This window comes from Phyllostomus hastatus, unplaced genomic scaffold, assembly GCF_019186645.2.
Source record: "Phyllostomus hastatus isolate PE091 unplaced genomic scaffold, TTU_PhHast_1.1 phas_contig_34, whole genome shotgun sequence".
In the NCBI taxonomy this organism is placed as follows: Eukaryota; Metazoa; Chordata; class Mammalia; order Chiroptera; family Phyllostomidae; genus Phyllostomus; species Phyllostomus hastatus.
In genome coordinates, this window is record NW_025333857.1 from 51,784,686 (window position 1) to 51,806,681 (window position 21,996).

The following is a 21,996-nucleotide window of genomic DNA, read 5'->3' on the forward strand; positions in this document are numbered from 1 at the left end:
CCTTCTGAAGCCACATCAAATGCACCGGAGTGAAATGTTTGGAGAGCAGATGCTCGTTAGGCCATCAGAAGTAGACATACCCCAGAGAAGGGAGAGAATAAGAGGGGGAAGCAACTGTTCAGCAATGTTATCACACGACAGCCAAGAGAACTACCTGTCACAAAATCACTGTGACCACAGAGATGACACTTCAGACACTGAGCCAAGGAGCCTAGAAATCCTCTAAGGAAGACCAAACCCGCCCTAATTGGAAGCACATCTGACAAAATGCCAGAGAAAAGTGCTGTCACTTTTCCCTTTTCAAATCATAAATTACCCTAGTTTCCTGGAAAAGAATGTCTAGACAAGCGTATTGCCCCCTCAGAAAAGCCAGAGACCTGCTCTTTGAGAATCTTGCTTGAAGATGTGAAAAAAAAATTTCTAACCATTCAAACTCCCAGAATGTGGGGGTGAAAATTGTCACAAATGATCAATGAATGCCTCCTCTCAGAGGGCTGAGCCCTCGAGAGTGAGCTGGCTAAAGTTATTGAAAAAGCCAGTTCTCATTGCGATGAAGCACATCCTGGCAAGGCCACAGAAAAGAAAATTGTAGCAATCGATAGAGATTAAAATGGAAACCGGATGAAGTTTTCAGCCAAACTCGTCTCCACTTCTGCTGTAATGGATGAACTTTTGAGTGCTGATGTCAGCACAGTTTGCAGATCCAGGACATTGAATATGGGAATCAAAATTGGGTAGAAATTTAATTGAAACTATAGCAGGCCCCTGACATTTAGAAGGGTAACGCTGCCTCTCGTACTTGCCAACTTCTCCCCGTAATTGAGCTGCATTTGAAAAGTCAGCTTTATCCCTTCAAAAGGCTTGTTACATACGTTGGCCTCTGCATAGCCTCTCTTGATACATTTGATATACTTAACAGATAATCTGTAGGTGGACTGTCGAGGCTTTGAAAGAATTCACTGTGAAGCTTCCTGTAAGGAAATCTGCCTGTCCAAGTTCAAGCCTAGTGGGGGGAATTTTCTGAAATTGACCAGAGACCAGGTAGAATCCAAGAACTCACAGGATTCTCAGCCAAACAGCAGAGTCAGTGTGGTGGGAAGAATAATGCCCTCCTCTCCCAAAATGTTCATGTATGGTCCCTGGGAACCGGGGATATGGTATCGTACACAACAAGGGGGAATTTACAGGTGTGGTTAAATGAAGGCTCCTGAGATGAAGATATTGTCCTGAATTAACCCAGGTGGACCCAATATAATCAAGGGGCCCCTATAAGAGGGGAGCAAGAGAGAATCCGAGAAGGGGATGTGACAATGGAACCCAGGGTCATAATGATAACGATTACTGAAAGGGGGTCACAAGGAAGGAACGAGGCATCTTCTACGAGCTGCAAAAGGCAAAGAACGAATTCTACCCTGGAGTTGCCAGAAGGAATACAGCCCTGCCTACACTTTGATATTAGTCCAGTGAAACCTATTTTCTATTTCTGACCTTCATAACTGTAAGAGGATAAATTTGTGGGGTTTTCTGTTTTAGATTTTATGTATTTTTAGACAGAGGGGAAGGGAGGAAGAGAGAGGAAGAAACATCAATGTGTGGTTGCCTCTCATGAGTCCCCTCCCAGGGACCTGACCTGTAACCCAAGCCTGGGCCCTGACTGGGGATCAAACTGGTGACCCTCTGGTTTGTAGGCCAGCGCTCAATCCACTGAGCCACAGCAGCCAGGGCAAGAGGATATATTTGTTGTTCTAAGTCACTCAGTTTATGGTAATTTGTTACAGCAACAGTGGCAAACTCATACAGCCAACAACATTCATTTTAACATTCTTTGTTTCTTCTCATTTTCTCTTTCCAACACCAAGTGAAACGTCTAATTCAATCAAGGTTTTTGGAATGATCTTTTTTCTCTCTTTGAAGGACATCTTAACCTCATTTACTCTCACCTGTCCGGGTGTGGTAGACAACTCCTGCTGGGAGAATTTGCATTTCTAAACAGCACCAGGGAGAAGCTATTTTCTATAGGAAGAGGACTGATGCTGAGTAACTAGGTAGAGCTGGGCACCATCACCAGTATTTTGCAGGTACCTTAGTTCATCTTTCCAGCTGATTGCAGAAGCATCGCTCCCCACAATCATTTTGTGACTGAGGGTACCAAGGTTCCGAGATAGCTGATAACATATTCTGTCAATGGGTCACCAAAGGTGGGACTGGAGCCCAGGTCTCTATGACTCCAAAATTAGGAAGTTCTTTCCATGCTGAGAACAGGCTGCTTCTAATTTACTTATATGAAACAATAGAATGCTTAACAGCTCAACGTCGGCATGAATTTGGATGAAGGAGCCATTTGAGAAGCAGGCGCCACTCCCTGGAAAGATGCAGTTGAGGAGACAATCTGACTCTGGGGAGGACCTTTTCCGATAGGTCATTCTGGACTCACCTGCTGTTTCCTCTCAGGGAAAAACCGATGGGCAGTGTGTGTCACCATTTCTAATTGTTTTTTATCTCCTTCTAGGGGTATTTGCGTTTGGGCTTTTTGCTACTGACATTTTTGTAAACGCCGGACAAGTAGTCACTGGGCACCTAACGCCGTACTTCTTGACGGTGTGCAAGCCAAACTACACCAGTACAGACTGCAGAGCCCACCACCAGTTCGTCAACAACGGGAACATCTGTACCGGAGACCTGGAAGTGATCGAAAAGGCCCGGAGATCCTTTCCCTCCAAACACGCTGCCCTGAGCGTTTACTCCGCCTTATACGCCACGGTGAGTGTGTGAGTCTTGCCCTCTCTCCTGAGTCGAGCTGTAGCTGGGATGTGTGTCTTCCTGCCCTCTTCGCCCCCATTCTTTCATCACTGTCACTTGTAGTGATTTTTAAAATCTCGTTGCAACATGCTTCTCCTATGCAATATGCTGTTGCCCCCCAACCCCCAGCATCTCAATGTAATATCCTGACCTGCCAGAGGATATTAGTTCTGGAAAGAATGCTGATAATCACTTAGTCATGTCTTCGCATTTTACTGATGCAGAAACTGAGGCCCCAAGAATATCTAAGGACCCATAGTGAGAGGTGGTAGCCAGGCTTCTGGCTCCGCATCTGGGATTCTCTCCCTGCCCACAACAGCACACTTTGATGATGTGTTGGTTGGTTCCAGAACAGTACATGTTCCTCACACCTGCCCACAAATTTGCAGGTATGGGCCCTGGATGAATGGCTGCCGCTACAGTGCACACACCTGGGGTGAGGACGGCAGCTTGCCTGGGCTCCTCCTGACACTTCTCTATCACTTTGCCAGCAGAGATGGGTGATCCTACAAGACCTTCAACACCCAAAACTTCACTTCTCACCACCCCCCAGATCACACAGGCTTTGACTGCCTCCATGGAAGTATAATGTTCTCTAATTTTTTTTGCTCTTAGCACAGAGAAAACCTAAAGTGCAACCTGCATCCTAAAATACAAAAAGAACAATGGTGTCACTCTTATTTTTCTGCTCCTTAATTGCATTTCCATTTGGGAAATGATCTCATTGCACCTTTCTCTGACCTATACTTCTGTGGGGCCAAAAGAAATATTAATACTTTTCCTCCCACTTTCTAAGTTCTTCTGGCTGAGCTAATTATCAAATTAATAGAGACAGATTAACAAAAGAAAAATCAAAGTTTAGAATATGCACATGGGGAATTCACATAGGCATGATAATTCCGTGAAAATAACCAAAAACAATGAAGCAGCACTGGGTATATAGGACATTTTCTGGACAAAGGAGACAGGTAGGGAACAGGGTATCAGACTTCAGAAGTGAGAATGGGCAAGGCCCAGGCCAGGTAGCTCAGTTGGTTGGAGCATTGTCCAGATGTGCCAAGGTTGTGGGTTTGATTCCAGTCAGGGCACATGTAGGAATCGACCAATGAATGTATAAATGGGTGGAGCAACAGGTTGACATCTCTCTCTCTCTCTCTCTCAAATTAATTTTCAAAAAGAGAGGGAGTGGGTGATTTATAAGTAGTTGAGGGAAGGTGGAACACACGTGGCCAGAAAATCCTTGCTAGCCAACTCAGAAACAAGGGAACACAGTGGTGGGGGGCAGGTATCCAGCTAACAGTCTTCTGCCTGAAGCCCTCTGTTTACCATACTTAATTCAAGTTCAGCTAAGGAAGCATCCTAAATTCTCCTTCCTAATACAGATTTCTCTGTCTGAATCTCTTGGGCAGGAAAGTGGGGAGGTTCAAAGATTCTTTCTGAGTCCTGTTTCTTAATAAACAGCTTAATATCAATATCCCCAAAAGGCAGCTTCAGGGTGGAAAAACTTGGGTCCCTTCAATTGCACAGAACTGAGAGCTAGGGAGACTCTCAGCTCAGAGGCCGGGCATCTTGTGCATCTACCGTGGAAGCACAACTGTTGGTGGACTACATCACTTTTCCTTGCTGCAGCTTATTTCATATTCAGGAAATGACTGGTATAGTGATTCTCAATAAAAGGTGAGGGAAGGAGAAGACAAAGAGAAGACCCCTGTCAAACTGTCCCTTCTTCTCAGGGATTCTGAGCGTGCCCCCAGCCCCAGGGGAGCATGATCCCATCCGCTCCCCTGAGAGTCTGCCTCCAATGGAGGAGCATTCCCGCAATTACCCTGAATTACACGTTCAGGGCAGAGAAGAGGCGGCTGACTACTGGTCTGGTCTCTTTAGTAGACTTCAAAATAAATTGCTAAATAGTCTCTTTAAAACAAATGTTCCTCTGTGTCCCATTTACAGGATCACATCCATAGGACCAATTTGTCCACCAACAATTATCCAAAATGAGTCCTCCTAGTTACTCTGTTTAGATTTTCTCTTTAATGAATACGTGATAAAAGCTTATTTCAGCTGCGCCCACGTTGCGGAAACATGAACATAAATAATACAGAAGCCTCAACATACAAATAGCTCAGTGTGAGCTCAGTGAGGCTTCTTCGCTTCAAGAAAATAAAATAAAATAAAATAAAATAAAATAAAATAAAATAAAATAAAATAATCCATGCAAGGTATTTTTTTTAAGCAAAGAAAGTCCTGTCAGGCATTCAGCATATTTTTTTTAAAGTTTCAAAATATTCTAGATAATTTGCTTTAAATTATCTAGAACCTAAGTTATATGAAGCAATGTGCTTTTGCACCTTTTTCTATGTTTTTATCAGACTAAAGTCATTGCTCTGTGAAATTAATTTTTCAACACCATTATAAAATTAAATCTGTCATAATAAACTCTCATCAAGTAAGATATAAATTTATTTTGGAGAGAAGGAAGTAAGCAGAGTCAGCTCACTCAGAACAGATGCAGCCATAGCACATTTTCAAGGGTTCAGATATAACTCAATTCAAATGATGGCTCGCCATCATCAGATAAGCCCTGATACAAGATTCCAATTCTGCAAACAATTCTGAGCCCCCATTATGTGTGAAGTGCTTTCAGAAATTACTCAAATATCTCCTAAATGCTAGTTAATACTCTGAAGAATACTAATTAACTATAGGCCCCATGTTCTTAATAGTTTGTAATTTAATTGGAAAGATTTATGAAGGTTATATTTTTAAAAAATATAGAGGCATAAAAACGAATATACCTAGTAGAAATGTTACATAACACTTTTTACACAGCCTCAGAATGCTGTAATGATATGCTCTAATTTATGTAACTCCGATCTAGGGCATCGGCTACATATAATAATAAATAGAATCCCATCATCCTGTATTCACACCAGTGTTGACACATCATTCTAGGAAATTAACAATTTCCATTGTAATATTGCAAAATGTATCTATTTGAACTTGTATGTGCTCTGGCCACATAAACACACTACACACAATAATTTAAGTATCAACACACCATTTTTCAGGGTTGCAAACTCCTTTATCACTTTTGTTAAAGACATGATAAATCAATAATGCCCTCTACTGGTTTCTTGTAACCATTACCAAAGGTGAACTAACTTAAGTGTCTACTTGAAACAGGCACATCTTCCTCACTAGGCCGCCAGGGACACATGTGATAACTGAGCCTAAGAAAATTTACCTGCTTCGAACAATGAAATAAGGAAGCTTACATATTAGACTTGAAGCTAACATAAAATAATATTGAATGTCAACTGTAATTGAAAAATAAATTTTTTTTAAAAGAACAGCCCACATAAATTTAGGCTCCCTAAATTTCAAAAATAACTAATTTAATCATTCTTTAGTTAGTTCAGGTCTTCCCAACCTTTTGTATGTCATGACACAAGTTTTAAAAAATTAATATTTTAAAATATCCTGGAGTAAATGAACAGATAGAGCTGATCACAGTTGTCCCAGGGAATGTTGAAGTCAATTTCCCAGTGCAACTGAAATCTTTGTGACACACTGTTGAAAAGTTCTAATTCAGCCAATCAACTAATCAGTAAATGCTTTTGTCTTCATTGCTCAGAAGTGTGAAGAATCAGCTAGAAGTATGAGGGACACAAAAAGTAAAGTGTACAGCCTCTCACCTACCTGGTCTTCATAAACTTCATTCTTGTAGAAGGTTTATTTGGTATCTGAGCATCGTATTGCATGGGTTCTTCAATACCCAAAATGGTACTTTACTCTGTGGCATGAAAACTGCGTCTTCTGAATCTGATCATTATCATGTGGTCATTCTGCATGTCACCATAATTTCTGTTCACATGTCCCCTAGAATACAAAACACCGTGATTAATGGGCATCTGTCCATTGTTCTCGCCGCACTAGTTTTCCACCCAAATTCTTTCCTGAGTGGCTGAGGGGAGTTGTTCACCTAGCTGAAGCGGTTGCTTTGGCACAGCCCGCTTCTGAGTGCCAGAGTGTGTGCGCGCATGCGTGGGTGTGCACTGTGTGAGGAGGCTGCCCGGTCACTCCCCAGTCTCTGTCCTCTTCCAGATGTACATCACAAGCACAATCAAGACGAAGAGCAGTCGACTGGCCAAGCCAGTGCTGTGCCTCGGGACCCTGTGCATGGCCTTCCTGACGGGCCTCAACCGGGTCTCCGAGTATAGGAACCACTGCTCCGATGTGATCGCAGGCTTCATCCTGGGCACTGCCGTAGCCCTCTTTCTGGTAGGTCAGCTTCCCTCTTTCTACCTTTTTCCTTCCTGTACCCTCTGACAGGCTGCCCAAGACTGTGGTGAGTCAGGCTCCCAGACGTCACAGTCTAAGCCCAGGTTCATCTGGCCCCAACCTTTGTGAGCTCTAACTATTCCCCAGGTATTATACATGCTTTTGCTGGAAGAATGACTTCTGAAATACCCTGTCTTTCAGAACTATGATTGCTGTATTCCCTTTGGGGATCAGGGAGAGGAGTGCCCAGGGAGAATGGCTTAGTCCACTTTCTTCAACACTGCCTGGGACTGGGGTTGGGCAGACCAGTAACTTGGCATACCTCCGAACCATTGTTCCGAAACATTTGTTCAGGATGCATTGGGAGCAGAGCTCAGTGTTGTTTGGGGGAAAAACAGAGACCAAAGACCACTGGTGGAAGCAGGTAGCCCCTTCTCCAGCATTCCAGGACCCTGAGCTCGGGCTCAGGCTTGCAAATCCCACTGAGAAACATGAAGACTCTCAGCTGACCACACCCAGACTTTTTCAGAAGACCCGTTATTATCCGAATGTGCCTCTTGTGCATCTTATTTCTGCTACAAGTGGCCTCTCAACCACATGTAATAATGTTCCTGGACTTGTGGTTAATACAGTTTCCTCTGTGTTTTTACATTCCTGATAATACTTTAGTTTCTCAAATACATGGGGGCCTGTCTACCTGCTCAACTAGGAAATCTTGGATTGGAAAAGAAGGGGTTAATTTCTATTGTTTTTGTCTTCTTTTACAGTTTTGTTGAGGTATGAAAGGCCTATAACAAATGGCACGGAAAGTGTACAGTTTGATCAATTCTGACATACTGATACCCCCTTCTTTCCCACCCTCCCCTTTCCCTCACTCCTGAGCCACTACTGGTCTCCTTCCTGTTACTCTCTATTAGTTTGTCTTTCTCAGATTTCATGTAAATGGAATCATAGAATGTGTCTTCTTTTTTCCTGGCAGCTTTCACCCAGCATGATTATTTTGAGATTGATTCACATCGTTGCATGTAGCAACCATTTATTCCTTTTTCCTTTAGTATAGTATTCCATTGCATAGGCATACCGTCAGGTGCAGGTTTTTAATAATCTTCAAGGACTTAAAATAAACCCAGAAAGATTTACAGTAAGTCGCCAGGGCTGGAGATTCACCTGTTGCACATGAAATGAATCCCTAACAGTATTCAGCCAGCTTCCCATCTGAGACTGAAGCTGTCACAGTCTGGATGTCCCTCCTTCCATTCTGCCCTTTCTGGTCCAAAGCACTCACTAAGACTGGCATCTCACATGGAAAGATTTCACAGTCCTATGCGCTAACTCCTTGTCCTCCCCAACATGCAAATACACCCATAGCTCTCCCAACCACTCATGCAGAGTTTCCCAGTGTTTTTTACCTGCTAAGATACATAGAGAAAATGCTCACATTCATTCGGAACACTGATTGGGAAACTCCATTCTAGCTCAAAATTATTTTTAATGGATCGAGGCTTTTCTTCTGTGGTGGCAGATGGACTTAGATGCAAATTCTCTGGGTGCAGCAGCAGGGGAAGTGGTGCTGAGGGTGACCCAGAAGATACCTTGCAGGGATGTTTTCCTAAGATTGCTTTCTTTAAAGAGGGAGAAACTAAAAGTGATGTCAGAGAAAAGAGGATTTTCAAAGACGCATCAAAGGTGCACAAAGGAGAGGGCTCGAAAGGAAAGCCAGACAATCTTGCTGTCCATCAGTCCTGGAGCCAGCCAACCCCAGCCAGAGACAAAGGGCAGTGTGGACCGTCCTGAGAGATTTCATGGGGCCTTTGCAGGATGAAATCTATAAAACCCTTTGTGTTTCCTGAGGTCCCATATACAAATTCTGCTTTACCATTAAATTTGTCTTCTCTCAGTGACTCACTACCATTCAGTTGCTATTTGGACTATCATTGGCTTCCCAGTCAATAGCAAAAGTCAAAATTTGTTTTCCACACATGACCTTTATATAAGACCCACACCTGCTGTTGATTCCTCCAACAGGAGGCAGAACGCCCTGTGTCTGCATTTGCACAGGTGCGCACACAGTAAGCTGGGAAGTGGGAGGGGGAGGATGTCATGGAAGCGACTGGAAGCGTTCCAAAGCAGAGACTCGGAGAGGAGACAGAGAGAAGCAGAGAGGAGAGTCAGAGAACAGGAGCACACTTGCAGCCTGTGTTCACTGCTGTTTTGTGTTTCCTGTGAAAATGAAAGTGTGGGGAAGGGGGGAGATGATTAGTTGAGCAATTAACTACATACCCTCCTCGTTACGTACACCAAATCAGGTGCTCCCAGGGCAGCCCTAACAATATTCTTATCCTCATTTTATAGATGAGGAAAGGGAGGCTCAAAGATAAGTAACTTGCCCAATGGCCATACAACCAATAAGGCATGAATCTAACCTGAGTCTTTTCAACTCCAGTCTCTTCAACTTCAACACCTTCCACTTCTCCTGTTCTGTGAGGGAAAGAAGTTGAAGCACAGATAGAGGAAAGTAGTGAACATTTATGTAAATGGTCCCGCAGGGTTCGAAGAATGACAGGAAAGATTCAAAGGCACGGATAGAGGAACAAAGATGCAGAACAAGGGCAGAGAGAGCATGAAAAAAAAACAGACAAACTCTACATGGGCAACAGAAGCAGGGCTGATGGTAAAAGGAAGAAAGACTGAGGTATGAGGGAGCCTCAGGAGGAAATAAAGTGGGTACTAATTTAGAAGGGAAGTTTTTTAAGAGAAGCAATAAAAGAAAAGTGTCCCGCATGAGTTATGTACTCTCAAGCAAACAGTGGTCATATAATTTAAGGATGACCATCTTAGGTAAGAGTTCAAGGCTTGAGTATTTGCTGTATGTATGGCAATTGTTAAGAGGCAAAACACTGTGGTAGTATGAGCTATGGAGTTTAGATCTCTTTATGACCTTGGGCAAGTTATCTAGCTTCTGTGCCTCCTCACACAAGTTGGAGATAGTGGTACCACCTTTCTTGTAAGACTGTTGAGGAGGTTACATGAAATAAGGTAAAACTCCGGAGACAACGCCAGACACAGAGTGGCCCTCCATCTGTATTAGGTGCTATCATCAGGTGGGATGCATCATCGCGTGTTTTCATCACTACAGATTTGTGAGGTAGGTATCATATCATTCTTACTTTACAGGTTAGGAAACAGGCGCATGTGTGGATTGATTCTCACTGGCCATCTGGTGATTAAACAAACAGATGTCTCATCAGCACTGAGAATGTGCTCAGCCAAGACCCCAAACCATGCCCCAGGTCTTTCCATGGTCCTATGCACTGGCTCAAAGGAAACAAGTCACTATGGCAGTGACATTCTAGAGGAAAGGCCTGCCACCCTCGGAGATGGCCAGGCCTTGATGGCTGTAGTCTGACCCAATCTTTTTACCCCCTCGTCCTGCAGGGAATGTGCGTGGTCCATAACTTTAAAGGAACGCCAGAATCGACTTCCAAACCCAAACCCGAGGATCCCCGTGGAGTGCCCCTAATGGCTTTCCCAAGGATAGAAAGCCCGCTGGAAACCTTAAGTGCACAGGTATAGTAAAGCGGTTTCAGCAAACCAAATCCCCAGGCTCAGACCTGTTATCTTGGGAGGTCAGCTGATCCATTTGTCTTCTCCAAAGCACAACACCGCTGCATCTACCCAGCAGCAGTAACATCTGATATGAAGGCCCTCAAGACCTTCGCAGCTCCCCTCGATTCGTCCTGCATTTATTCTGGCGCTTGGCCACCATGAATCCTCTGGAAGTTCTTAGTAATGTTGAGCTTAAGCCTCATCTGCTTCAGGATTCCTTGGCCTCCCGTCTAATTCCACAGTTAGAAAAGTTGGACCAATTATGTGGGAAGTCAAGTTGATTTATGAATCAGGACACTATTTGGGAAAAAAGGTTGTGTAACATCTAGTGGCAGATGCGAACTAGAAGCACATTTAAAAGGTTATTAACAAATCGATGTCAGTGTCCTTTTGGATCTGTTTTGATGACAACCATCAAAAATTCAAGAGAGCAATACTTACTGATCACTTGCTTATACCAGGGCCTTGCTTCATGCCAGGGGTACAGAAAATAATTAGCCACACCATCCTTGCCCTTAAAGAACTCACAGGTGATTAGGAAGGGACACAGATGAGTAACCATAATCCGGCAGGCTGAATCAGAGGTCCCAAATTGGCCGTGTGAACACAGATGAGGAAAAAATCTATTCTGTCTGAGAAGACAAGGAAAGCCGTGGAGAAGGCTTGCTCGCTGAAAGGAGCCTTGACAGATGGCTTTATTCACTCACTTTTGCCTTGGACAGTCTTCCGGGTGCTTTACAACTGTATTCTTATTTGAACAAAAACCTACTGAACCAGTAGTAGAATTCCCATTCCCAGGCTAAAGACAGGAATACAAAAGATCGGGAAGTCAAATTCCTTGTCCAGGGCCACATAGCATGTCACAGAGCTGGATGGGTCGCTGTTCAAGCAGACAGAGAGGGGCGTGGCTAATCATAAAACAGGGTTTTTGTAATCCGTTTATCTTGAAATTTTGTTCGTAATCGGCGTTTTCTTAGTAAGCAATTTGTACAGGTCCTGCAAGGGAAAAGCAGATCACCCCCCTCCCCAGAATTAGCATGTGCTTCACATCAGTATAGAATAAAAATATTTTTCACTATTTCATTTAACTGTTATTATCTATCAGCTGTCTCTCTGAGACAGATACCCTATCTAATTTTATCAATAATCCAGAAGAGAACCCAATAAAACTATTTTCACCCTGGGAAAAATATTTAGGACTCTCCATTAAGTCCAGTGCCAAGTAGTTTATTTGTTTGTTTATTTTTCCCTTAATCTGTATTTAGATGAAATACAGTATTTAATGTTCTAATTAGAAATAAAGTACTGAAAAATTTATTACTGGTTTGTTTATCTGTATCATGTTGATGCAGGTGGAATGGCAAATTAGCCTAAATAATGATACCTTGTAATGAAATGGTGTAATAGACCCTCACTAATTTTCCTTCCCTATCTAATGGTGTTTCTGAAATTGGTGAGATCAGACTGGTTCCCTCTATTTTTGAGGTGAAGCAATTACAGACAAAGGTCAGTTTAAAAGGCAAACTGAAATATTTGCTTAGTTCCACAAATATGCCACTCTCTGTGCCCTTGTAAGTGCTGTTTACTTCGCCCTGAACAGCCAGGTCTAAGGACACCTCGTTACCACCCATCCTTCCTCCCAACATTGCTCAGCCACCACCCTCGGTCCCACCCCCAGTCTGAAACCTTCTCCAGACTCCCCTCTCTCTTTCCCTTAGGACCCTGAAGAGTTAGTTGAACAGGCCAAGAGACATCCAGGCCACATTTTGAGGGATTCCACTTACATTGAAAAATGAAATGCTAAACAAGGTTTCAAACACTGCTATTCACAAGATAGATACAAAATTTATTTTAAATGATATATTGATTTATCATTGTTCACAACAGGCAGTAGTGGAACTTCTTTCAAATCTGCTCACGTATGTTTGTATCCATGTCGATCACTTCATCTGGATACAGTTTAAGGCCTTTCCTGAATTCCAGGCTTGGGCGAGAAGACCCTCAGGGTCCCTCTGTGATCGCCCCTCACAATTAAAGCCAGTACTGTCCCCTCCTATTTGCCTCCCTCAAGGACTTAGAGATCTTTGAGGGTCTGGAGTATATCTTACTGATTCTCCATATTTCCTGGCATTCAATAGGTGTGAAATAATGCCTGGTGGATAGATATATGCAGGCCAGAACCAAAACCTGAACTAGATGCTTGAGTCAAAACCAAGAACCTAAGATCGGACCATAGTCACTATCTGAACCTTCATGGAAAGTAGAACTAGGAGAAACTATGAATAGGACTTCTGCAGGCTGGTCAAAATGAAGCTACAGGAAGCTGCATGGAAGTTGTCACCTCTCACGTGCTGCCTTCCCTAGTGTGGAAGATTCAAGGAACCTCCCACCTGCTTTTAGTGTTAAATGTTTCTTCCTGATTAGTTGGGAGACTATACCCTTTATGTGTTGATCACGGAAAGAAACTTGACATTTATTGTAAGCTAACACATTCAATCTCACAATAGGCCTGTAATTGGCATTATTATTCTGTTTTATACATGAAATAAGCACAAAGACTTCAAGTAATATGCCCAAGGTCACCCACTGAAAATTAAAACCACAGACCCATCTATGTCTTCAAGGCCTTGCTTGCTACACAATGTGGTCTGACATTTCATTCACGGGGAATTTCATTCTGAAATCCGCACCTCTCAGCAGGGGAATGGAAACACGCCGCAGGGCACAGTGTGTTTGAACCGAGCTGCACGGACTTCCTCCCCCGCCCCGAGCAAACGTGCTTTTTTCTCTCTGAAACATCAGCTGGGATTTGAATATTTGCCTTCTGTGATGTTTCCCCTTAGTTGGGTGATGGAAACGGGGTGCATTTTTCTAAAAGCTTTCCCAAGCACTAAAGACAAACCAAAAAGTCAATAATTACAGAATGCAAACAAAACAAAAATGGCCAAGTCTCCAAAGCACTATTTTCTGGGTCTGTGGAGTTAACTGTGATCCTCAAGACACCCGGGGACCCAGGCTCTGCGTCACCACACCCAAGAGACCAGAGCAGTTTTCAGCCTCGAGTACTTTGTCTCCTTGTTCAACATTGTTTATATTAACAAAGAAACGAGAGAAGAAACAGTTGCATTAACCCACTCTGGGTGTGGTGTAAAGTCTCCTCACATCTCCAGATGGGGGAAAGAACACATTTTTTTCTTTAACACACATACAGACACACGAAAGAATTCAATCTATGCTGAGACCCAGATACTTCAGGGATTCTAATTCAGCAATTCTGGGGTGAAAAAATTATATTTAAGAAAATATTCCCAGAATGCTAGTGGGCCCTTTCATGCTAAACTAGTGATATCACAGACTTTATATACATAGAAAAAAGACTTGGAGAGTTAAAGCAATATGCCCAAAGTCACCCATTTAGTTATCCTAGAGTGTTGAATTACTTTGTATTTTCCTCTGACTCTTAAATGGAACCTTATAAATATATACATGACTGAAATATTAACCAAAAAACAATTCTCAAAGAGAAAGCATACTAGAAAACTGAAAACATAAAAGAAGAGGTTATTTTCCATATTAATGCAAAAATACATCAAATCTTAGTTTTTGCAAATATGGCACACCAAAGTACCTTAAAAATACAAAATACTCAGTTTCTACAATTCAGAGCTGAGCTCTCAAACAAAAATCGGAAACCTGTAATAATCATTTAGAGCTATAGCCACAGTTTCTTAAGGTATTTGATAATTCCATGGACTGGGGGATTTAAGTTCAAACAAAAGAGAAAGCTTTGGGCCTGCAAAAGGTGGGGTAGTACAGTTACCCTTGAACACGGGGACTGAGGAGCTGACCCCCTACACACATAGCTGAAAATCCACAGGTAACTTTTGACTCCCCCAAAACTTAACTACTAATAACCTACTGTAGACCAGAAGCCTTACCAACAACATGAAAGTCAATGAACACATATTTACTATGTTATATGTATGGTATACTATGTTCTTACAATGAAGTAAGCTTAAGAAAAGAAAATGTTATAGAGAAAATCAAAAAGGAAAAGAAAATACATTTATAGTATTTATTGGGGAAAAGTTTGCTTAGAAGTGACCCACACAGGTCAAACCTGTGTTGTTCAAGGGTCAGCTGTATGTGTAAATTATATAAACAGTAGAGAGAGGGGTTATATAACAAGTCATATGAACAAAAACTGATAAAATTACAAGGAAAATGGAGAAAGCTGCAATTACAGTAGGATTTTTGAACACATTTCCCTCTGTAATTAATAAACAAGCAAAATATAGTTAAGACATTGATAATTAATAAGGTTGATCTCATGGGCATTATATATAAGCCTTCTAACAACGTATGAAATTATGAAAACAGACTACATATAAGACTATAAAGCAAGTCTCAAGAAATTTACAAAACTGTCACACAGACTACACTCTCTATAAAAAAAATTTTAAAGACACCTAAAAACAAAAAGAAACCCTATACATTTGAAAATATTAAACTCACTTCTATATAACTCGTGATTCAAAGAATAAATAACATGGAAATTTTTAAAAATTTACCTTATAAAATATGGGAGATACAGATAAAATTACTTGGAGATCCTAAATGTTCATACTGAAATATAGTTGAGTAAATATAATATAGAGCAGAAGTATATAGGGAACAAATTTAGATGAAAAAAAATAATGTGATTTGGGTTGAAAAATCAGGAAAGCTTTACCAGGAAAGGCAACAATTTGAGAGGCCGGGGAGGAGAGAGGGAACAGCCTATGCAAACTGGAGGAGACAGGAAAGCCAGGGATATTCAGGGGAAAAGTGGGTGTGTACAGGTGTCAATCACCCCAACTCTAAGACTGTATCTGCTTGTATTTGCAGAATCACTCCGCTTCCATGACCGAAGTTACCTGAGACGGCTGCTGTGTCACAAGCTGTTTTTTTTCAATCACCCTCCAATTCGATACTTCAAGACACACAGTTACGCAATGTCAAACTGTGAAGACAAGTATTATGTTTATCTAGTTAGAGGCTAATGTTTTGTACATTTTTGTATGAGGAAGTGATGTAGCTTGCCCTGATTATTATTTTTTTTTTTGGTCAGCTTTCATATATTCATGCCAGAATTTCAAACCAACAAAATTTTCTTCTTGTTCAAGTGTGCATTGAGGAACCACATTTATTCAACCATGAATGTTGTTTTGTGATATTTGTACACAAATCTTCTTTTCGCAGTTTTATAAACACAGAAATAAAACTAGTATAACAGTTCACTTTGATCTTTTATCACCACAGTTGCTGCCTCCTTCACAATTTTTGAATATCCCTGAAAGCTAACTTTTGAGTTGCGGGGAGGACAATGTTGGTTAATGGAAAATCTCAAAATCAATTGTGCAGAAGCAATATTACTTTCAACAGGAAAGTTGTGTTCTGCTCTCTGCACATGTCATTGCATTCTAAGTTCAAGTGCAATGTTAATGCAGTCACCTAGTTACACAAGTGGCAGAAAATCCTGAGTACGAGCGGAGTGGGATTACACGATTGTTTCTTAGACAATGGTCTCTCCCATCTAAGAAACCCAAGTCCTCCCTGGAATCCTGCCCTTGGGCAGGCAGGTGACTCTGCCGTCTTCTTCCCCAAACGCAGCCAGCACCAGCCTCCCCGTCAGCTCCACAGCTTTGTATATCGTATTGTATGGACTTTATACAAAAATGAATATTTTACAGTTTGCACAGTATTATTTTACAGAAAGGGTTTCAGAGCTTCTACAACCCACAGCCCAGAGCAACAGCTTTACTTGGTGGCTTTTAATCATTCTAGAATTTTAACTGCATCTCATTTTTCTAGCATGGTAATAACTGATATGTAACTCCTTCAAGGGAGGAGCTCCCTTGTCTGTACCTATCCGAATGTTTTCTTGACACTTCCACGTTGACTCTTCTTACCTTTTTTTGTACATATTTTTTTTTCTAAAGAGAAGAAAAAAAGTTATCACAAAATGTATTCTGGCTCTTGTCCTTTGTGTTAAGCTCCATCCAACTGGGCAGAGGTAACTGAATTGTCTCAATGAGGGGAACCAGGTACACGTTTATACTTCTCAGTTCCATGCCTGCTGCGCTAAGTCCTAAGAGAGGCTGTACGTGTCAGCATCACGTACAGTACATCTAGTGTAGTTACTAGACTACAGGTCTTCCCGGCTCCAAACTCCACTCTTTCCACTACATCCAGATGCCTTTGATGCCTTCAAAGGCTTTTCGATGTGATGTACCTACGTAGATGGTTCAGGGGGTGGTGGAGGTGAAAAAAGAGCACCTCCTAAGAAGAACACATTCTGCTTATGACAAGGAATGATTTGCAAGCTCTCCCCTCTCCAATCTTGTATAAGCTACCTAAGTGTAATGTTGCCACATTTCAGTCTGACTCATTCTCTAAGCATATTTTAGGATTTTTTTTAAGCAACAATGAGCGTTCAATTCTATTTCATGTTCATAAGACATTCTGGAAAATGCTGTCAGGCTATACTGATTTTACATGACACATTTCTTGTCTCAATGAGAGGCCATTTAAATGTCTGACGACCAGATGGTATTTCCAAGAACTTCAGTCAAGTGGATAACATCAGTGTTATCCTTGTATTCTTCTGTCCAGTTTTAACCTTGAAGGACCAATTAGAAATGTTCCAAGATCTCTAGCCACAGACCCCCATGACCTGGCCTTCAGCTTGGGGTGTGTTGACTGTGTTACGCTCCACAGGACACCCACACTGGTGTACATGGCATTTAAAGGGCATCTCTGGGCGCACGCCCTAGGGATCCCTGAGCTAGTCTGATTCCTTCTGTTATGCCTTGCCAACCTTAGTGTTGCCCTTATCTAGCCCTAGATTCCTTCACAAACCTCACATTGATCTTTCAAGTCTGCCAATTAAGATTCATTTCTTAGGGCTAGGGACCCCTCCCCATGGGCCTTCTACTGAGACAAAGCTCTCTGTCTACGCAGGACAAGTGGTCACTTAGCCTCAGAAAGAATGAATCCTGCAGTGATCTTCTCTACCTCTTTTTAAGGAAAGCTCAAAGCAGCCTGAGAAGTCTGCCTCACCGTGAGAGGGAAGTAGGAAGAAACAAAAGAGGCCAATAAACTGTGTTGACATAAGCACCCTCCTGGGATGGTCAGTCCCTGAGGATATCCAAGACATTTTATTTCTTTGATTCAGCGCCCAGAACAGGGACTGACACAGAGCAAATAGTCAAAATGTATCAAACATTTGGATTCCAGACTTCCTCCTAATTTGGCTGAAGGAGGCTCCACTCACTTGAGGGTGAGAGACTGCCCTCCACAGTCATGGGCATGTGGGTGCCTCTTTCGGTAAGTCCTGAAGATCTCCCCGTTGGGCTGTGTGTCGCTCTCCTGACTCAGAGAATGCAAACAGGCATAGTCCCCTACTCAGAAAGAGAGGGAGTGTGTATCTGTGGCATGATTTAAAGAACAGAAGAACCAAGAGTAGCATTTTTGTTTTAAAAAAATGGACTTGATTCCCCTATTTTTTTATGTATTTTTACCATTGTATTTTACCATTTAGCCCCCTTATACCCCCTCCTATATACAACTACCGGAGCCTCTCAGTAGCATTAGATATCTTGGAAGCAGACACATCAAATGCTAGATTGCCCTAGTTGGTTTTAAGGAGTGGGTTACATTAAGACTGTTACACTGTTTTTCCCTCGCTGAATTTAAGATGCGTCCTAAAACTGGTCTCTCATTTACTATCATCCCTTGTACTACCATGGTAATTTTGTGATGGACACCAAACCTCTCGCTTGCACTCTTGTTCTTAAGCCAGTTGTCCCAGGATCCATTGATACATGTATTCACTGAATAAGTATTTAATGAGCCTCTACTGTGTGTCAGGATTCATACTGAGAACAGGGAATATGCAACAAAACAAACTGACCTGCTTCGTGCCCTCATGAACTTGGAGTCGAGTGGAAGAAAAGGAGAGCAGCGTAAACCAATTGACATATAACTAGTGCTTCAAAGGGGGACCTGATTCAGATAAGGCAAAAATAGTGTTATTAGGAAAGTCTTCTTTAAAGGAGTGACATATATCTTAGAATGAGTAAGAGGTGACTAGACAGCAGAGAAAAGCATATGAGGCCTAGGAAACAGCATGTGCAAAGGTCCTGGGGCAGGAAAGAACTTTACATCCGTGAAGGAGTGAAGGAACACCAGAGTGGCTAGAGTGTAGTGAGAGACGTTTGATGGTGCCGGTGAGTGTGTTGGAGACTTTGGAGGCCTTGTGATGGATTTTAGAGTTTATCCTAAAGTTATGGGGAGCCCTTAGAGGACCGAAAGCCCTTAGTAAGCAAGAGAATGGCAGAATCAGATTTGTATTTCTAAGAAGTCCTTCTGGGCTGCTTCTCTGTATAGAATGAATGAGTTGAAACAAATCAAGAACAGAAGTGAGACTTTCAGTTAAGAGACTTTCATTGCATTGGGCAAAGTGTGACGGTGACTTTGACTGGGACAGTGGTAGCAACGACAGAGGGGGGACTGGAAGGGTGTGAAAGACAGCTGCCGGAGGGACGCAGCAGGACCCGAAGCTGCCTGCGATGTGGTGGGATCACAGCTTTCAGGAACACTCTCTTTCTAGAGAAACTTTCCTAAATGCAACTCCCCTTCTCAGCAATAGACAAAAAGCTGAAAAGAAAAAGAAATTGAGTTTGACCCTACTCTCCAGCCCATTGGCTCCCGTGGAGCCCAGGCCACGCCACGCGCACTTCTGGCATTAGAAATGGCTTTGCCCAGAAAAGCGACATTGACACCACTCGAGCCTGGAGCCTCTGTCATCAGTGTGGCTTGTCCATTTCGGTCTCCTTCGTGCTGGCATCTACAGAGGGTTACATTCTATCGCCTTCCCAGGAAGCCGAGGAAGCCTGTGTGAAGAGTAGAGGGTGGGGTAAGTGTTGCGCTCTTTTTAGTTAGCCTTCCAGCTTTAATGGAACTTCCGTCTCTCGATTTATCTCAAATATTTTGGAAAAGAGAATAGCTCTTTGCGGGGGAGGGGACAATGATATTTAATGTTGTTATGTACAGTCATATCTCCATTCAATCATTTTGTAAAGCAATTTTTTCCCAATTTCAAGTGATATTCTGCAGTCTTTCAGAATTGAGTCAATCCAGACTCATTGGAGTTAGACTCATCATATATAGTTCTGTATTTAATGTTAATACTACCTTCTTCTTATCCCTCTTTGCAGCCAACAGAGTTTCTGCGTTTTGTAGGGACCATGCAGTCAGCTGTTCCCTCACTTGGGCATCTCTTCCGTCCTGCTCTCCGGCAGCCACGGGGGCAGGTGACCCCCCACGCCAGCAGCCTGTTTTCCAGGGAGGCGCTCACTGGTTCGGGATCTTGGGCCCAATGATGTCCACATCAAGGGCGAATGAACTAGTCATCGCTTGTGCACTAAGTCACCCTTCGAGGGATTTTGAGTTGGTTGACCTCCTCAAAAATAGATGTTTACGCATTTGGTAACATCAGTCATACCACCACCCGCTGGATATGTATGAATTAACCTACCACTGCCTGATGAATCGCTGAACTTGATGACCATGTACCAGCTCTACCAAGGTAACTTTTGCCTCCTTGGTATGAAGTTGGAATCTAACTCTGTTCAAAAACTCATTAGATGATACCACAGGACTCTGATATGCATCCTTATAGGATTGTTAGTGATGTATTCCTTCATCAGACTTATTCCTTCTCATTCTTGTAGCATCTTTGTTCTAGAACCTTCAAAAATATGTATTTTGAGATGCAGTTCAACTGCCACATTCTCTACGATGTTCTTCCTGAGGAAAGAATTACCACCCACCCACCCACCCGTATTTCCATAGCTTTTCATAGTGACTTTACCACAGCTGTGGTGGGAGGCTGGTGGGGGAGAGGTGGGTACAGGTGTCAAGGCAAGGAAGATGAGGTCTCTGATTCTACCTGATCCCTCAGGCAGGATTCTCAGGATAGAAGTCACCACATGCCAGGTATATACCTCACCGCTCCTCAAAGGTGACCTGTTAGTTTGTGACCGACTCTTACTTATTAAATGTAGCAGGATAAAATATTTAACCCATTGCTCTGCATAAATATTTTCTGAAACCAGTCTAAACTTCCTATGGAGCCTCTCTATCCCACTGAGTAGAGGGGAGGAAAATAAACTTATTTTTTTAAGATTTTATGTATTTATTTTTAGAGAGAGGAAACGGGAGAGAGAAAGAGAGGGAGAGAAACATCAATGTGTGAGAAAAATATGCATCAGTGTGTGCCCCCAACCGAGGACCTGGCCCACAACCCAGGCATGTGTCCTGACCAGGAATCGAACCAGCGACCTTTCGGTTTGTAGGTCAGCACTCAATCCATTGAGCCACACCAGCCAGGGCTATTATATGTCTTTTACCTTCACTTTCTTTTTTGTATGAGGAAGATGCTGGTATCTGTACCTGTACAAGACTCACACAGGCTTGATCATTTCATTTGTAAGCAAATTAACAATAGAACATATGCCCAACCCACAAAGCTACCCTATTCAGGCTAAACTTAACTTGCCAATTAAGTGTAATTGCAACTCTTCCGGTTAAGCCAGTCTCTTAATGTAAAATTAATTCCTTCAGGGACATTAACTTTCCTTCTCTTCATGTTATTTTTGTAACCATCCTAAAACTCCCCCAAGGCAAGTAAATAGAACTGGGACAGGGTTGAAGGGTGTGGGGGGGAGGGAAGGAGCAAGGAAATGCAAAGAGAAATGCGTTATCTCTAACACACCATACTAAAACTAAAACATAAACTAAATAACCATTTATTAATTGATGGTGGAAATTCTAGTGTCCAGAATTTGACCTCCCTTACCCATACCCCATCCTGTAATTGAGAGGCCCAGAAAAGCACTTTATTAGTTAAAGTGTTGCTTGGTGAGCATGAAATCCCAACAACAACAGAAGTCAAATCGGGTATAAGGATATTCCAATGAGCCCTGGGAAAAGCCCACTACGCAGCCCTGGTTCCATGGCCAAGACGACTTTTCTCTGGTTTTCTTCTGTTGATGGTTTTCTTCTTCTTTGTCCGAGTTTTCTCATTCAGGGCAACGGTGGACATTCCCTGAACCTTTCTTGCTGAGGCCAGAACATACCTCTGTTTGGTCTACTTTATCTTTCTGTGAGTGTGGTAACATCATGGTATTTGCAAAGGCCCTGAGCCTTTGGACTGGGAGAAAGCCTGTCTTTTACTGTTACGTAAAGACTTTGCATCAGGGCTCC

General features: G+C 42.5%; 1 protein-coding gene across 4 annotated transcripts in view; it reads left to right on the forward strand.

Annotated features, from left to right (window-relative positions):
• The window catches only part of PLPPR1 (phospholipid phosphatase related 1), a 237,688-nt gene extending 221,061 nt beyond the window's left edge, over positions 1-16,627 (forward strand). For all 4 annotated transcript variants that reach the window (XM_045840446.1, XM_045840449.1, XM_045840448.1 and 1 more), the window contains exons 5-8: positions 2,510-2,760; positions 6,904-7,080; positions 10,516-10,647; positions 15,574-16,627. In XM_045840446.1, the coding sequence (XP_045696402.1) occupies positions 2,510-2,760; positions 6,904-7,080; positions 10,516-10,647; positions 15,574-15,606 (593 nt within the window). In that variant the 3' untranslated portion in view covers positions 15,607-16,627. The remainder of the gene's footprint in view (positions 1-2,509; positions 2,761-6,903; positions 7,081-10,515; positions 10,648-15,573) is intronic.
• The last annotated feature ends 5,369 nt before the right edge of the window (positions 16,628-21,996 follow it).